Source organism: Aedes aegypti, chromosome 2 (assembly GCF_002204515.2).
Source record: "Aedes aegypti strain LVP_AGWG chromosome 2, AaegL5.0 Primary Assembly, whole genome shotgun sequence".
Taxonomy (NCBI): Eukaryota; Metazoa; Arthropoda; class Insecta; order Diptera; family Culicidae; genus Aedes; species Aedes aegypti.
In genome coordinates, this window is record NC_035108.1 from 22,554,363 (window position 1) to 22,573,330 (window position 18,968).

The 18,968-nt window shown below is 36.3% G+C and overlaps 1 protein-coding gene across 6 annotated transcripts in view; it reads left to right on the forward strand.

Annotated features, from left to right (window-relative positions):
- Positions 1 to 18,968, forward strand: part of LOC5571269 — a 68,177-nt gene that overhangs the window by 16,623 nt on the left and 32,586 nt on the right. For 4 of the 6 annotated variants that reach the window (XM_021840219.1, XM_021840218.1, XM_021840216.1 and 1 more), the window contains exons 5-9: positions 3,435 to 3,771; positions 4,078 to 4,261; positions 16,855 to 16,971; positions 17,086 to 17,186; positions 17,745 to 17,839. In XM_021840219.1, coding sequence (XP_021695911.1) covers positions 3,435 to 3,771; positions 4,078 to 4,261; positions 16,855 to 16,971; positions 17,086 to 17,186; positions 17,745 to 17,839 — 834 coding nt within the window. Of the gene's footprint in view, positions 1 to 3,434; positions 3,772 to 4,077; positions 4,262 to 16,854; positions 16,972 to 17,085; positions 17,187 to 17,744; positions 17,840 to 17,899; positions 18,475 to 18,968 lie in introns of those variants that run through there. The other 2 variants (XM_021840220.1, XM_001653517.2) reach the window with 2 other exon arrangements.

Consider the following 18,968-nt stretch of genomic DNA (forward strand, 5'->3'; position numbering starts at 1 on the left):
CTTCAGGGACCATGATTTTAGTAAGTAATGATATTTTCAATATTACCGAACGATGTTTTCATGGTGTGATCAATGTTACCCCATATCAGCTAAATCAAAAACTCACTTAAAACATTTTTTAAACATGCTTTAAACTTTCAGAAAACAAAATACAGTACATAAACACGAGCAATGGGTGGCAGTACTTGTTTTAAAAATATAAAATTTGCAACACATGCATTTTCAAATCAAATGTTTAAGAAATATTCAAAAAAATGATCAATGTTACCCCGGATTACGGTATCCATTAATTACTATTTATGCCCAGACATATTCACTGAATTTATAAAAGCGAATTCATAGCGCAAAAATGACATGTCATTGCTGCGATAATTTATTTTGAGATAATCTGGAGGAAAAATTAGCCTATTTTCGTAGATTTTTGGTAAAAAAAATTTTAATTATAATCCAGAATTTATATTTTTGCTCAAACAATTTCGCTGGACACTTACAATCCAGCTTATGCCGAGAGAACTACATATTACCGCTTTTTAATTTGGTTTATAGAAAAACAGGTTACAATACAGGATTTTTTTTAAGTTTTTCAATCAAAATAAATTTTGTGTGTAATTTATTATTTTAATTTATACTCAAAAGTGTTTCAAAAATGTTTTCAAAAACTACTGCAATCAAATTCGTATCGAAAAAACTACATGTTATCACTTTGAAATTTGATTGATATGCAAACAGGTAACAGGTTACCTAGGATTATTCGGGATTGAAAACCCTGAAATTATTTGCGGTAAAATCTGACGTGATTCTCAAGCCGCGCTTCAGCGTGCAAAAAAAATTGTATTGGTTTATTTGCTCTAGGAAAAATTCAAAAAACCATAGGGACATTTTTTCCCTATCGTACTGAGCTATGGAATATGGACATGAGATACGTGAAAGAATTCCGAAAATCGGTTGAACCGTTGTTAAGAAATGGCTTATTGAAATTCAAGGTACAACTTATATTTGATCACGGGGCTCCTAGTGTTAATCTACAAAATTTCACACAAACTAAATTTCGAAGGTGAGAATTTCATTTACGTAACACAAATCCTATCTACGTAATGATTCCATTTCGTGAAGTTCTGGTTCTGTACCTCCGACCCATTAAGTAAATGGAGATTTTACGTGTACGAATGATCGTTAGGGATCGTCCATAAACCGTGTAATTTTTTTTTTTTCAATATTTGCCTTTAACTTTGGTACGTGATTGTTTGTACCTCTTTAATTATCGCAATTTAGCGTAGTTCTTAGAGAAGCTTCTGAATAAAGCTAGTGAACCTTTAAAAATCTTCACAAGAATTATGATGGATAAATGAGGATGAACTACTGGAAATGTATGTATGGAATTGATTTGGAAATTTATAATAATTTTTCATATGTATTTCTAAAAAAAAATCCTTTCGTAAATTGTTAAATCATTCATCATATATTTAGGAATAATCTCAAAGCCGTGTTTAAAAAGTGATTGACATTTACGAAAAAAAAATATATTCGAGCATTTTCAGCTATTACCACACTGTCTCATTTGGTCTTATAATTCTATTAACATATTAGCTAGCATGTCTCTGAAAGTGTGGAATATTTTCACCTATTCTATTCACTCACAGTTCTGAAACAACTTTATAATGTTAAGCAGCTCTCATTTCCTTTTTTTGAGGTCGTAAGCTTTTACCAACAATTCAGAAATAATATAACTGTTCCCTTATCTTAGTCACGATTTGCCTAAATCTTCTGCTAGTAGTCAGTTTCATATTTTTTCTACTGGAAGTCCCAACCAATGCTTTAGAAACCAAACCAATTTTTAAGAACGCTCTGGAAGAATTGATGGATGTATTTCAGTACGAATTTCAAGACATATTCTGTTGTCACCGAAACTCTTATAGCAACCCCAGGCCAATGCAAGTGTGATTGTGGGATATACTTTAGCTGTAAGTTTATTTAGTTAGATGATATTTGCATGTGCATGAATTCATTAGGACTTACTAATTTTCAGTAATCTTCACAACAAAATTCTTCCTCTATCGTGTCTTCCAAGTTAGGTTATCCAATTACTAGTATAATAAATTTGCATGATCCTTAGTTATAATTAACAAATTCTAATTGTACTCACTTGTAATTCAATAAAGGAAGAATTAAGTAAGCTTTAGCAAATTATTTAGGAATAATTAATTTAACTGTTATTATTTTAGGGAGATCAAATATCATCACGTTGTTGTACGACTTGCAAAGTTGTTTTTATGATGATTTTATATCAATCCGGCCGTGCTATTGTTCCTACTCGCAACACTTGACAGCAGTGGACCCGATAGAAATAAAACGGCACCTTCTGCATTAGGCCATCTCCATCGCGGGGAGGGTTTGGTCGTCACATATTCCTTGAGAAATGCTCAGAAAATTCTCTGATGTTGAATTATTGACTAAAGGAAAGATCTAACAATTTCCCATGTTCATAAAAAATTCCAGTATTGCCAACAATTAAGGAAGAATATAATATTTATGTAGTTTGACTGGTAGACGGGACCTGATGTATGAGAGTGCAATCTGTTGGTGGTAGTGACTACCAATACAAATTAGTGAGTTTATATTTTATACGTACTTAATACGTCTTAAAAAAACACGTGGTGAAATAACCATGTGGTTTATGTACGGCCCTCTATTTAAATCTGAAAGAAGAAGAAAAAGATAACTCTATGAAGACTTAAATTTCCTTTGCAATTTTGTGGAACATTCTTCTTCTTCTTCTTCTTCTTGGCATTAACGTCCCCACTGGGCCGGCTTCTCAGCTCAGTGTTGTTATGAACACTTCCACGGTTATTAACTGAGAGCTTTCTTTACCTAAGTTGCCATTTTTGCATTCGTATATCGTGTGGCAGGTACGATAATACTCTATGCCCAGGGAAGTCAAGAAAATTTCCATCACGAATAGATCCTGGACCGACCGGGAATCGAACCCAGACACCTTCAGCATGGCTTTGCTTTGTAGCCGCGGACTCTAACCACTCGGCTAAGAAAGGCCCCTGAAATCATTATATTGTGGAACATCATATTTATTAAAAAGTATTTTTTTTTTTGAAACGGTCGATAATCAAAATCTTGGAAGTTAAAAGTGGTTATAAGTGGACACGTTATAGAAAAAAGGTCGTTGAATTAGGTTAAAGTGTAACAGAAAATCAATCAACCCAACTTCGTTCGACTAAACGTCCAAAATCCGTTTTTATCGATGTTATCCATCTATCTATCTTTATCAATCATCTCTTTCTGAGCTGCGGTAAGCACGTGCTGTTGACAATGGGATTCAATAATGAACTCTCACTTGCAAACAGTCGTCGACTGCCACTAAGCTCATCTAACGGAACGACAACTCTAACATGTGTTCGCTCTTCTTCCTGCGTGCTACACAGGTCCTTCGAAGCTCCCACTCAACGTTGGATCGCACGTGCTCGGACAGCGTGGTGTCGTTGAATTGTCACAAATCGACCAGCGATTTAACGCAGACGACGGCAGAAGCGACGGCGATGACAACCATGGGAGCGATGCCCGGCCGAAAAGGTCGCCGGAGGAGCAGCCACAAGGGCGGTGGGTTGGCCTATTTGGCCAGCCGGAAGGGTTCGCGCGATTCAGTGAAGAGTGGGGCTTCCAACACGTCAGTGTTTTCCAATGAAGATGTGGGCCCGTTGGCGTTTCAGGCATCGGCGAGGGGCCGCCAGCGGAGGACATCGAACTTTTTGGAACTGCCCAGTAAGCTCGGGGAATTAATTCTGCACATGGGTGGGATTGTATTACTAATACTGGGAATCTATTTATCCGAAGGAAATTTACCCGAATGTCATTTATCCGAAAAACACGTGGTTATACTTCACTGAGGACTTAAGTGTCCGTAATAAAAATCAAAACGATATTTTGATATATTATATAATTCACATTTCTATACCAATCGGGTAAATGGTATTCGAGTAAGTGTCGCATTCGGGAAAATGATTGTTGAGTAGTTTTGCTATAGAATCTATGGATGGTACGTAAATAGTAATTTTGCTCTTCTGACAGTCCCGGACCATGCGAGGCCACGCGTTTGCTCCCTGCCCGAACGTCCGTACAATCCCAGGCAGAGCGATGACCTGTATCGACTGAGGCATTTCTCCATCAGCAAGGGAACGGTGGTCAACTGTGGGGATTCCATCATATCGCGACGGTCCAGAAGTAATACTAGCGTGAATTCCACGGCGAGTCGGTGAGTATCATACAGTACATATATGGTTAATTTTATTATGATGTATTTATGGAATTTAATCCAATTATGAATAAATAGCACTGAACTCTGAATTAATGAGAACTCCTGTTAAAACGTAAGTTTATTATAGGGTTGTGCAAATATCTATGATATCGATACTATCGGATCAATTTTCTCAATATGGCATTCGATTTCACACCAAACCGATATTTTCCGATATCGATAAAGGACTGTTGGTTGGATAATCGGAATAACATTAATAAATGATTTCAAAGATATTTAAATGGTTGTAGAATTTTAGATATCCAATGAAGGAATCTTTGAAAAAAAAAAGAATCTTGAAGGAATCTATCTTTTAAAAATTCATGGTGAGATTTTTATACGGATTACTGTGAGAATTGTTTAGGTGGATTCTAAATATTTGTGAAAAATCGTGATAAAAATATCTTAGGGCTTCATAGCGCATTATCTGGCAAATTCATTAAGCTCGTGAGTTTCTACAGGATTATAATCTTAAATATTGCGATCCTGAGAGATAATAATGAAAACTGATTGTTTATCTGAACGTTACTGTGCTATTTCTCAGAGAAAATTTTGAAAGTGCTTTAATTCATACTAAAACCCTAGTTTATTACATAAGCCCTACTCTATGTCATGGTACTAACATGACTGGTTTGTGTAAAGCTGTTTTCGAACGCTCTTGGTAAGAAAAATGTTCCAATTTACAAAGTGTTCATTTCCGGAACACTCATCAGCTTAGAGCAAATTCTTATCAACGTAGATCCACGAAAAGAACGAACCAAGGATAATTGAAGCATCGGAAAGTCGTATCACAGGCTCCACCAAGCATGACACAACATAAACAAGAATCCGGATTCCTTCATCCATCCATCCATCCGCCCGTTAAATCAATCATTCGCTAATTGAATTTCCCGGATCTCGCATACATTTATTCCAACTCAGAGCCAGAGCAGTACAACACACGTGACACATGACATCCCGACTAGCTGAATCTGTTAGGATTATAACTTGATGTTTTATTTTGTTCCGATCATATTTGCCCATTTCGTGACATACAAACACCATCTATTTTTATTTATATTGTTCCACATATCACTCTGCGTTAAAATCAATTTTGTTATATTTATGAGAGAAGCTAACATTCATGATTGATGTCAAATATAGGTAACTTACAGTTTCTTATTACTGTTCGTTACATGATGTATTATAAAACGAATAGTAACGCATTCTAAAATAATCTTGTTATGCATCATTGGATTCATTTTATATTATATGTCAATTTTATCAACGAGAAATAATTTCTCAATATAATATAATTTTGATATGATCTTCTAGTCGGGAAACTCCATCGGAGTCTGGTGCCACCAAGTCTGCAAAATCCATCAATAATTCAAATAATTAGCATAATTTTGCGGAAAGAGCGCATCCTCCCACACAACGCTCGCCGTTCAAGTGGGAAAACCAAACTGTTGAAACCGCGCCGCACAGCACATTTTGCACATTTATTTAATTAACCTTTCGCCTTTTGGGGGTGGAACCAGTGTAGTGGGGTGGAGTTGACGGTTGCCTTTTCTCACTTTTCCACGTTATGGATCTTTGGCTCACATTGCTCGGCACTTAGTTAAAACGGTACCGTGCGGTGTATCTTCATCTTTCGGTTGTTAAAAGAGAGCTGAATTGTAAATAGGGTGCGATAGATTCGTTCAATTCTTTATCATCATAGAGATATCAGTAATATTCCAGGGACACCCTAGGCACTGCAAACAAAATGTTTTCTCATGCTAATTTTCGATTTCAATCACGATTTGCAAATTACACGCATGATCGCATTTAAATTTCGCACCGTTATGTGGGATGCTAAATTAAATTGAAAAATTAACTTCGATTTGGATGAGGATTCAATTGAATATGGTAATACATTTTTGAGCTGCTTAGTGGAAAAACCGTCAACAAATGAGGTGGGGAATGTGTCTTCCTTCTCAATTATATATATTTACGTCCTCCTTTGGACTGTTGAAATGCTCCCCTTTTTGAAAAACGAGCAAATATCAGGTTCGATATCATGTTTATCTCATTACATTCAAATAAAAATCACTACTCTTAAATTTAAAAACAAAATTTTCAAAAAGTTTCCGTCTTTCAACGACGATTTTATTTGTCTTTAGTATTGTTCAAAACAAAATTTAATTACAATTTTACTTCATTGTTGGTTTTCGGCAGCATACAAAATATCATTTCTTAGAATTTACCGTAGTGTCTGGCCATTTGCCTGAATGCCGTTTGGCCAAATTACGAACAAAAAAATAATCAAATTGCTGCAACGCTGATATGTAGGATTCATATGTGTATCCTAATCAGAGCTGTTAAATGTCACGAACATCACGTGAATTTCACATTTGTATATTGATTATATCATCCTTCGCTTTGGAAAAAGTCATCGGAAAATGGTTTTTACCGGTGACCTTTACCGAATTACTATCGGTTGGAAATATTTGCTGATGTTTATTACTAAGCTTGTTTTTGTTTTTCAAAATTTAGATTAAGAAAGTGATATATTTCGAAAACTAACAGCTGTTTGATGACGTCATTCCTATCCACCTCGAACAAATATCTGAAAAAAAAATGATCTAAGAATTTTCAGATCGTGCTTACAAGGGAAGGTCACGATGGTGTTACACGGGGTTTTCAACCGGACTATTTTTGTTAGATTCTACATGTCGAAATATGAAAAACCCCAAAGCCTTTCGGGTGATGGACCAGTGGTGTAGCCAGGAGGGACTCTGAAAGGGGCAATTTTGTACGTATATTATATTATAAGGCTAATTGGAAATTTGGCAAAAATATTTTTTTAATATCTATTGTGATAGTAGAGAACAGAATTGATATGAATGTATGTTTAAAATGTATTTTCCATGCCATAGGCGCAATCGAGATGGGTTCAGTATTGGTATACTATTCTAATAAAACCAAATTTGTTTGAGTGCCCATATTCCATGTTAGTTACGCCAATGGCATGGAAAATACATTTTAAACATACATTAATGTCAATTCCGTTCTCTACCATCACAATAGATACTAAAAAAATATTTTTGTCAAATTTGCAATTTGCTTAATAATATAATATACGTACAAAATTGCCCCTTTCAGAGCCCCTCCTAGCTACACCACTGGTCCATCACCCGAAAGGCTTTGGGGTTTTTCATATTTCGACATGTAGAATCTAACAAAAATAGTCCGGTTGAAAACCCCGTGTAACACCATCGTGACCTTCCCTTGTTAGTATTTTGAGGATCCGCAGGAAATTCTCAGAAGCCCACTACAACGAGCAAGTATTCAGTAAAAATCCTCTAGAATCCAGTTTGAAAGCTGCTACACTCAGCTAAGGATTCCAAGGATTTCTTGATTGTGTTATGCGATTCGTATCATTGATAAAAAAAATCCTGTTATGGCTCGCAGTATATCCTATCCTGAGTACTACTGCTATATAATGTTGAATCTTTATTTAAAAATGAACGTCATACAGAATCTCTAAATAATTAACGCTTGCAGATCTACAACTATTACAGCTAAAACACTCTCCATCCTATCTACCACATACTTTAGTGATTTTTTGATCGCTAAAAATAATGGTGGTAGGTCATTTGGCATAAAGTCGTTTGGCATAAAGCCGTTTGGCATAAAGTCGTTTGGCATAATGGTCATTTGGCATAAAGTCGTTTGGCATAATGGTTGTTTGGCATAATGGTCGTTTGGCATAATAGTCGTTTGGCATAATGAGTCTGAAACCAAGAATTTCTCAATTTTCGTTTTTACGTTTCTATTCTATTCTATTTCTGATGACACAAGGCTTGTTTTGGAGTCATTTGATACAAAATGGCATTCTATTCAACAATCATTCGCTCTTGAATAAATTTATGCATACAGTTAACTCTCCCTTACTCGATGTTCCGTATCTCGATATCGAGTTAGAGAACCATAGTAAAAGTTGGTTTTCATGGCTAACTCGATGGTCCCTTGAAACGCAGTTGCACTGCTTTTATGTTCTGTAACTCGATACCTCCCTAACTCGATGGTCCCTTCAATATCGAGTAAGGGAGAGATGACTGTATTAGGAAAGTTATTGCCAATAGTATTTTATTATTTATCCAGAAATTACCTTTCTTTCATATATTAATTCTTCTTTTGAGTTTCGCTATTGGAACAAATTTTTGCACTGAAGATTTTTATATATTTAGCACAAATTTACCCTTCTATTAATTGTTCTATTTTTTTCCTAAATATGATGTAACCATTATTATAGGTATGAAAACTGTTGATTTTAAATTTCAATAAATTTCTCCTTCTTTAATGCATAGACTGTTCATTGAAGCTATATATTTTAAGTATTTTTGTATACAACTGACAAAAGGGCAGCAATCGATAACATTGATCTGCTCAAATTATCAGCGAAAAGAGAAATCAATTACTGCAGTTACTTTGATGGGTTGTGCTACTTTTCCCCGAATGTCGTTTCCCCGAATGCAATTTCCCGAATATCCCGTTTCCTCGACTAGCCCACTCCCCCGGAAAATTTTTAGCACCCTTAATTGTCGTAACTATATACATTTCAGGGGGGTGAACAAACTGACCATCTAATATGCACCCTTCTTTATTTAATTGGCGGTTCTTTCGAGTTTTACCGTCTTCAGCATTTTTGCCAACATGTGTATAGCCGAGAATGACAGAATACTTCCTTCTTTTGTCTGTTTATCGTTCTTTCTCGTCACCACTTTTCGGGGGAATCAGTCATTGCCGCAATAATTTTTGGCGTCAATTCTTGTATTGGTTTAATTGTAAATTTTGCCTTCTTTTAAAAATAGGCTGTTTTTTATGTTTATACTGTTATAAATTTTATTATTTAGTAAATCTAATTGTGAACCATTTTTAATATCAATTCTTGCCAGATGTGTTGTTAGAATTATAATTATTTCAGAACCTGCCAATATTCAATATATACTATTTTTGGCGCAAACGCGTGATCTCCTCACGAGATATGCTGGAAAATATATTATTTCAATCACAAATTTTCCATTTTCTCGATAATAGACGGTGTTTTTGATGTACACTTCAAAAATAAGAATTTATATTGAACCGTTGAAAAGTTTTGCCACAAATATTTTTTCAAAGATGTGTTGATCATTTGAGCTGTGCTGTGAAAAGATTTGTTTTTGCGTTAGAGTCTGAAACATTTTAAACGAAAAATAATCTGCTCTCGTATAAAGGCTATTTTTGTATTAAGTCGCATTAATAGATCTTTTGATTAGAGCTTTTGATATTTTGCAAAAAAAAATCATTCATTTATCAAGTAATTTTCAGCGAGTGTTACGTCCAAACTGGGACAGAGCTTGATATGCAGCTAAATATTCTATGAGCGTTCCCTTGATGAATAACTGCGAACTTTCCTTGCCAATTTACTGTTTTCAAATATGTATATCGCAACAAGCTCAAGGGTACTCTATGTTCTGAGATGTCGAGACCCGTCACGAGTTTTATTTAGTAAAGCTCTATAATGTCACAACAATTTTTGAAATTCTTAGCCCGGATAATCTCTGAACGAACACCACGCTTGTTTAGAACCTACCAATTTTTTTTGCTGTGGGCTCGGTGGTGTTGATCTCGGTAAAAGCTTAAAAAATGCCGATATATATTTCAAGTCAATCATTATGCCAAACGGCCATTATGCCAAATGACCATTATGCCAAACGGCCATTATGCCAAACGACCATTATGCCAAACGACTTTATGCCAAACGGCTTTATGCCAAACGACCTTATGCCAAACGACTTTATGCCAAACGGGGTACAATCAAAAATAATATACATTCAAAATTATTTTTAAGCAGACATTGAAAAAAAAAACAAAAAATAACGTAGAATGCAAGTGCTCAACTGATTTTAATGAAATTTATATACATTTTATAAGGGTATATAAATTTAAACATTTTTAATTGAGAGTTGAATGCTGTCTTCCCATGAATCGAACCGATGTACAACTTCGGTTTGAAGCTTGCAACTTGTGTTGGACCGCAAACGCGCCTCGTCTCTGTACCAGTGTATCAAACCGAACCCGGTACATGTGTTCTTCGGTTCAAGGCACAAAGTAGGCAGACAGGGAACGGAACGCGGATATATGGAACTTTTTGGTTCAAATCGCAAGCCCTTTGAGGCTTGAATAAATGTTTTTGTTTAAGCAGATCAACTGAGATCAATACTTTAAATAACATTTAGCGGTAACTTTATGAAAAAGCAAGGATTTTAATAAATCAAACAACAAGACACGATAAGTAGAAATTGATAAGCGTGGATATCAACAATTTTCTGTCTCACCGTTTGTGTCATCGTTCTGAACCTCGATGCAACCGAAGATTAGCACCAAAATTTGAACAGTGGTTCCAATCGAGTTACAAATAGACCTGTTTTCGAACCGGCGTTTGCACCGATGTTCACTTTACACATGTTTGGGTTTAGGTTCTGTTTCGAGCGTTTCAGTTTGCACACGAAAACAAAGTACGAAATCGCCTGAACCAACGTGTTCGCTATTCGTTTGGGATGACTGGTTGAATGCAGTGTAAAGTTTACACTGTAAACTTTATTATCCCTAGTACAATCAATTATATCTATTTGTGTAGTGTGTAAAACTAAGGGTATTCTACTGGGTGATGGATACATTTTGTTTCATTGGCTTTTGCTTGGCTCATACGATTTCATTAATTTCATCACATAAGATTCGCAATCTTGGTTGATTTTGTTCATATTTTGGCGCATTTCAAGAGACGGAACAAACGGCATAAGGCACCCAAAAAGAAGCCATGACTATATTTCTTAAATGTAACAAAAACATTTGATGCTCCGTCAGTGTTTGTGCTTTGTTCGAACGGGTCATTCCAAATCTGGAAAACGAAGGAATGATTTTTATCAAGTGTATCATTTATTGCCAGACTCAAGTGGGCTGGTTACACAGTATGAATGCCTAAGTAAATATTTTGGAATTCTAGTCGAGATACTTATAGAGATTAATGACTTCATGAAATGTTGCGAACACTAGACCATCACAAATAAATAATCACGTATGGGCGCCCTATTGATCGATGAGTGGGAAATATCGACTACCAAGGAGCTCTGAAATACGGTCGGCGTGAAACTAACCTGTTGTTTAAATGATCAAAACAAAAAACCCGACAATATTGACCAAAAATATAAAAAAATGGAGGTATTTAAAAATGTTGCCAAAAACGGATCCTCTTTTTGGCAAAACTATCTTTAAAAAAATAGCTTCGAATCAGATATGTGAGGAAATTTTTGAATTCGATACAAGAATTTTGTAGTTGTAATTTTGACGAATATGGTCTTATTTTAATTCTTTGGTATTCAAAAATCATTTGGAAATAAGAGCATGTTCTACAAAGTTTTAAATTCCGTCTAAAGGCCTTCTTCACCTTCGTTTAAGCCGAAAACCAATATGGTTAAACTAGGTTTACGGCCTAAGCGGTTGTGAAGAAACCGCTTACAAGTAAACAAATTTGTAAAAACCAATAAAATGTTAATATATTTCTCACATTAAGTTCATTTTCGGTTTGCAGGATCACAGCTTCCGGGCTCCAAACTATTTCGTATAAAAATCGGTCTTCCCAACAAACATTTTGGTGGAATAAGAGTTGAACCAATCATTTTCGAGCTGATTTTAGCTGAATAAACTGTTGTTGAGCTATTGATGTTACTTGGGTTGTGTACTTTATTCTAACCATCTATCGCAAGGACGTGGCCAGTGTAGCTCTCAACCTCGTTAAAAAATCTGAATCTTCTAATTTATCGAAGTCAGTCATTCAAAATGTCTTCTTTCCCATTTTTTTATCATATTCATAGAATGAATCATGTACTTAATGCAGTTCTACTAGAATTCAGGATTCTGCCTTAGATTGAATCGGAAATCAGCCAACTGTCAACAATTCAATCTTAAAAAATTCAATTTAATCTGTCAAAAACATTCATGAAATACTTGGAAGTTGTGCCAGCGAAAATCCTAACTATCGAAAAATAAACATGTTCAGGAAGGATGTTGATCACTAAGGAATCTTCCAAGAGGTTCCTCTAGATGTTCCTTTCTTATTTTTTTTTCTTGACATGACATAACTGATTTTTTTTTTCAGTTTTTCTTTTTTATTCACATAAGTTCATGTCTTTAGATTCCTAAAAAAAAATTCGGAGTTCCTGAGTAAATTTTCTTTAAGAAAAAAAAAAGGATTTAATTATCCAATCGTGTATTTATTAAGGCCCAATCAACATGATGAAGTTTTACGGTTTCGAGATTCATGTTTACAGAATAACTTACATTTTAGTATGTTGAAATGAAGTGTTTAACCCTTAAAAACCCGAGACGAACCTCGGATAATAATAGTCCAATTAATTTGAAATAAATTTGCCTATTTTGACTGTCAAGACATGAATATCATAGTGTTTTTTATGTACAGTATGCTTTTCAGAGTTCTTAAGCATTTGTTTAACATTATCACATAATTTGGAAACCAATAGTTTGCTTCCAAAAAATGTTTAAAAACGCATATATTTGGTAATCATCATCAAGCTAGTGGGGCAAATTGGACACCCCCATGTGGCAGTATGGACACCTTAACGTTTATAGGAAAATTGTCACGCGATCAATCCCCCCGACATTTTCGTAGAGATGCTTTCGATGGTTAGCTCCAGGTTAGTTTTAATCCAGAATTGACGATTTTCAACCGATTTGTGGTTCCGCATCATAATCATTGCATCAAATCTTAAATATTTTTAGATAATTTTGTGTTTGAAGTTATATTTCTTTTTCATTAAACTGTCAGCTCTACTTTGTCACCCGGTGTCCATTTTGCCCCAACAGTATAAGAAATTTTAATATAAGTTTTTTTAATGTCTTAACATTCCCGAGATTCTTTGACCACTTTAAGAAACAAGATATGTGTACGAGTATACTGACAAAAAATTATTTAAATCCGTTAGGTATTCGCTGAGCGGTAAAGGTTTTAGTATTTTTGCTTTCACTCAGGCCTATACGGGTTAAAGTAGCAGAAAAAAATCTACTATATTTTTGAATATAGCACAAATAATTGAAAATTCATTCAAGAGCTACATTATCAACTTGCAGTCATTTGCCTCTTAAACCATATTTGGTGAGGCGTGAATGCTATAATTTTCGAACCCAATAAAATCATTCTCAATTTTTCGGTTTGAAATCAATGTTTTGAACAATTTATTTGAAATCTAGTGGATAATTTACTCTTCCGACAGGCAACGAAAATATTGTTTGCATCTAAAGTGTAAAACTATTCGCATATGCAAAGATACTAGGGGTTTCCATTCTGCCCCGGGTGTTCATATTGCCCCCGGTACCCCTAATTAGCCTTACAATCCTTGGATGAGATATCCCTCCTGACCCCTCCCCCTTTTCCAGGCAACGGATAAAGTGGGAACACGAAGGGTCCATAATTGGCCTCAAACGGATATCTCAAAATCCAATTGAGAGAGAAGAGGGTTGGTGTCTTCAGCAAAGCTGTTCAGCAGATCAAGGGCTATCTGGCGTTAAAGAGCCTGATTGAGATTTTTTTCCGCTAGGTGGCGATAAGTGATAAATTTTCTTCAATTTTTCAATTTTAACAGCTGGAAGGTGTCTTAGGCGAAGCTGTTCAGAAGTTGATCTGCTGATCAGCCTTGCCGAAGACACCAACCTTCTGCTGGTAAGGTTCATGAGATACAGATTATTGAATGGAATTTGTCACTAACGCCACCTAGCGGATGAATCTATCAGATTTTTCAACGTCGAAAAACTCTTGATCTACTAAAGATTTTTGCCGACGATACCAATCTTCTAGATCAATTGTTGATCTAGATGTTGATATATATTTTTGAGGAAAATTTTGGACCCCACGTGTCCACGTTTTTTTCCGTTACCTAGAAAAGGGGGGAGGGGTCAGGGGGATGTCTCATCCAAAGATTGTAAGGCCAACTACCGCGTTTAATTCAAGTCTCTGAGTTGTGGCCATTTTAAATTTCAAGGTCCGTCTCGGGCTTCTGATTCCAAAATTAAACTTTGTCGGTTATTTCTTCAACTTTCAGCTTAATGCAATTAAAGGGTGTACGGAATCATATTGCACCAATTTTAAATGGCTGTAACTTTTTACTTTTTGGGTATTTTATAATGAAATTTTGAGTGTGATTTGTTCAATGTTTATTTGTTTCACTAGCAGATGTGCAATTGTTGTGAAGATGGAGATCAGCAGAAAGCTGGCAAAGGTACATTCTACGGTGTCTCGTGTTTTAAACCGGTATCATCAACGTTTGACTATCGATCGGAAACCAAAAAGTGGCAAAAATGGATCTCTGAATCACACACCGGTAGTGCAACCCAGACAACCAGAAATCGCATGAAAGTTCACGTTATAACTCGTTTATTCATACTAATTATATCAAACTCGCAAAACTTCGTGGATAAACTCGTCAAATTGATGAGTTTCCTCGCATAAAACACTTTTTTCTGAGTTCATTTGCACATTTTGTTTCGCCTCGTACACTCGTACAAAGTAAGTCGAATCAATTCGTAGCAGCTGTCAAATCAACATTTGTTATCATAAGTTTAGTCGCATAATATCACAGGTTAGTTCGGTGGAGTATTTAAACACTCGCATTGTATGTTATTATTCATCACATAATATATGCACGCATATCGCCTCCACTTTTGTACGTAGAAAGCCTTTTCGCGACATCTTATAAGTGAAATTATGCACATACAAAGCCTCCAGGTGATTTCGTTATGCGTACATTTTGGTTGTCTGGGAAGCTTTCAAGAGAAATCCCAACAGTTCAGTTCGAGATGTGGCGAAGAAACTGAACCTATCCAAAACTTTAGTGCAAGATATGAAAAAAGAACATGAAGGACTACATACGTACAAGGTCCAAAAGGCGCCTAATCGCGATGAATGGCACTATACTATAGGTAAAACACGTGTACGGAAGATGTTGACGAAACCACATTGCTTCTTCATGGATGATGAGACGTATGTAAAAGCAGACTTTCGGCAGTTTCCGGGGCTCCAGTTTTTCACTGCTCATTATAAATTCGATGTCCCTGAGGGCGTTAGAAACAGAAGATGTCAAAATTATATATGACAACTGGAACAGTCAATCGGCAGGTGTACTTAAAGGAAGCGTCTACTTCCTCTTCTGAGGTCACACGATGGACTTACGATTTTCTGGCCGGAGCCGGATTTGGCCTCGTGCCATTACTCGAAAGAGGTTTTGGAGTGGCATAAGGTTAAGATATCAATTTCGTGCCGACGCATCTCAATCCCCGAACGCACCGAAACTGCGGCCGATTGAAAAGCACCGGGCCATCATGAAGAAGGTACTTCGGAAGCATCCTTAGGAAGTGAAATCGGAGGAAGATATGAAGAAAAAATGGACTGCCACACACAAAAAAGAGTTGGTCCAAGTTTTATACAGGACCATATAAATGGTGTGAAGAGAATAGTACGTGCATTTGGATATGGAAATGAAATTGAATAAAACAAACATTGAAAAATATTCCAGACATGTTTTATTTTACTCCCTGAAAATTTGTAGATGTTTGGATGAACGTGCGAATTTTGTCAAATTTTTGTGTGTGTCGCAATTTGATTCCGTACAGTTTACAATATTTCTATTGAGATTCCTGCAAGCTTTCTCTTGAGATTCTTTCAAGAATTCTCCAAAGATTGTAGAAGAATTTTATAGAAAATTCATAGACGTATTCTGGGAGAACATCTAGAATACGTTTATGAATTTCTATAGAGAATCCTCTTTCCGGAGTTTCTCCGCAGATAACTTAAGAAATTACTCCTTAACCTCTTCCAGGGATTCTTCATGCAACTTTTACAGTCGTTTTTATTTTTATCTCTTAGGTACCTCACATGCTCATACATTACCAAGCATTGCAGATTGACCATCGACGAGATATCTCTGAAATTTCGCGACAGTGAAACCAGAATTTGAGTTTTTATTTTAAAACCTCAGTTGTTATCTTCGTTTAGTATGAACGATTGGTTTACAAAAACTAGAATAAAATCCTAGATTTTTCTACTTGTGGGTTCGCCCTTACGCTGCTGTGCACCTGAATTTTGCCAATTATTTGTCACCAACTCCTCCTAAAGTTTCACAGGAAAATGTTCATATTTCCTTTAGAAATTCTTTCAGAACGAGTTAATCTATTTGAATTGCTTCCAGAAATTACACCATGTATGTGTATAGGAACTTTCAAATTTTTAAGGAATATTCTTCTTGTTTTCTTCAAAAAATCAGTTTAAAATCACTAAAGTGAATACTATTACAATTCGTTTAGGTGATATAAAAATCTGTTTATAATTGGCAGAAGAAAATCATCAAAGCAGTACCGCATCCTACCAATTTAATAATTATATTACGATAAATTGAACTTAGATGGAGCCATTTGTTAGCAAATTTGACACCCTATCTTAACACCAACTGACAAATTATGCAAAAAAAATATTTCAGTGCCAGCGAACGATCTCCCTTCGAAGGTTCGTGCTGTGGAGGAGGTTACGCCACGGTTGACTCGTTGCCTTCGTCGCCAAACGCCGAGGAAGACGACAGCGAACCCATCCCAACGAGGTAAGTCATTTTTCCTCCAGCCATGATGAGCGGGAAAAACTTTCTACCAGACACTTGCGCCTGGTGTTATGCATCCCGCTCCGACTGCAACTTTTCAATGTCATTTTTCCACAGGTACCGGGTGGTGATGCTCGGCGACTCCGGAGTTGGCAAGACGGCGCTCGTTTCGCAGTTTATGACGTCGGAGTACATGCACACGTACGATGCCAGTCTGGGTAAGCTTAGTTTTAACGAAATTCATTAGGCGCAAATTAAGTGAAATTGGGTCGTTGCGCTACGGTGTCACAGTGTTTGAATTTGGAGATTTCACGATTCCAAATAGAGTAACTTCAAAACTTGTTTGATGTCTTGGAAGAAGTTTCTTGATATAAGAAAGGCACTTTTTTTGGTATTTAGAGTTTGATGATCAGATCACCAAAAAGTGAGATAAATATATACATTTAGGAGCTATGATAAAATTTAGTAAAGTTATAGACTATATAATTACAAACAACTTTGTCCAAGCCACGGAATTTCTCAATATTTGCAGTGCTTAAATTCTCCAAGTTCAGTTCATCACAGTCCTTATCTGAATATAATAGTTTTGAGATCGTTCTATTTCGATCGTGAGATCGATGAATTAAAACACGGTGCGATTCGGAGATGACACTCGGATGACGAAACAGCATCCGGACTGAGCAAACACCAATTTTAACACCTTACTTGTATTTTTTTTTTCTTCATTTCTTCCGCCGTCGGTACCTTCCCGTACTTTCTTTCTTTCTTTCCACAAGCAGATGACGAATTTGGCGAGAAAACCGTTAGCATTCTGCTGGATGGCGAAGAGTCCGAGATGATATTTATCGATCACCCGAATGTGGAGATGAGTGTAGGTATCACTCTGTTTGAGCTTTCAATTTGAGACACAAAAATTTCCTACCCCCTTCAGGACCGATTCCTTCCTATGTGTGCGCTTCAGCTTAGTGGGGTTGAACAGAAACATTGTGTACAGTCGGTCTCTTATAAGATGCTGCCACCCACTTTCCTCCCACTGCAGTGGGCGTAGAATGGGTGGCAGCCTCTAGTAGAAGACCTGACTGTATGCCTTGGATTCAGAGGAGTACGAGTCGCCGGTCGGTCAGCATAGATGATGGGATTGGCGGATTATCTGGGACAGCTACACCAAGATAAATAGGAATTTATTTATTTACTTGCGGTTCCAATTTCGTTCGATGGGGCAAATTTGTCTGATGGTGTGCGATGTGTTTATCGCACGGAGCAGGTTCGACAAACACAGTTGTAGTACGAACAAAGTTAATCAAATTCTTCTAGCTCAAGGAAACAGAAACGAAGTCATTAATTTTCGAGATTAGTAGAGTCTTGATAAAAATGGCAAACATTCTTCGCAAGATGCCAAATTCAGCAAAAGTCATAGACATGAAAGTTTCACTAATGAGTAATCCTCGCTCAAACCAGGCCGCCATCGGCACATATCGTTTGAGTTCAAATTTGTCGTTGTTCCATAGAATATGCTAAAACAGAAGACTATCGTTTTGGGAAATACAAATTGGTGGACCTCTCGCCAGCAAACTGAACAGTTTGCAAAATCGATCATTTGATGTTAAATCTTACAAGGGAGGGTCACTGGGATTTCAACCAGACTATTTTTGTTCGATTCTATTTGTCAAAATATGGATAAATCCAAAGCCTTTCGGGTGATGGGCCAGTGGTGTAGCCAGGAGGGACTCTTCAACATGCAAGTTTTTGCATATCGAACAAAATTAAAAAAATGCTTTTTCTACTTAAACTATAGGTTTAATGGTGATTGCGGTAGTTACGGACAGAATAAATAATTATCGGTGTTTAAAATGTATATTTATTATACCAGAAGCGTAATCAAAGTGTAAACTCGTGGGTACAAATTTAAGTTGTTCTACATTGTTTGGTGTCGATTTCCGAGCACTTGACGCTCTTCTCACCTTGACCACGATAATAGGGAAAGGCTATACGTTTTGTTT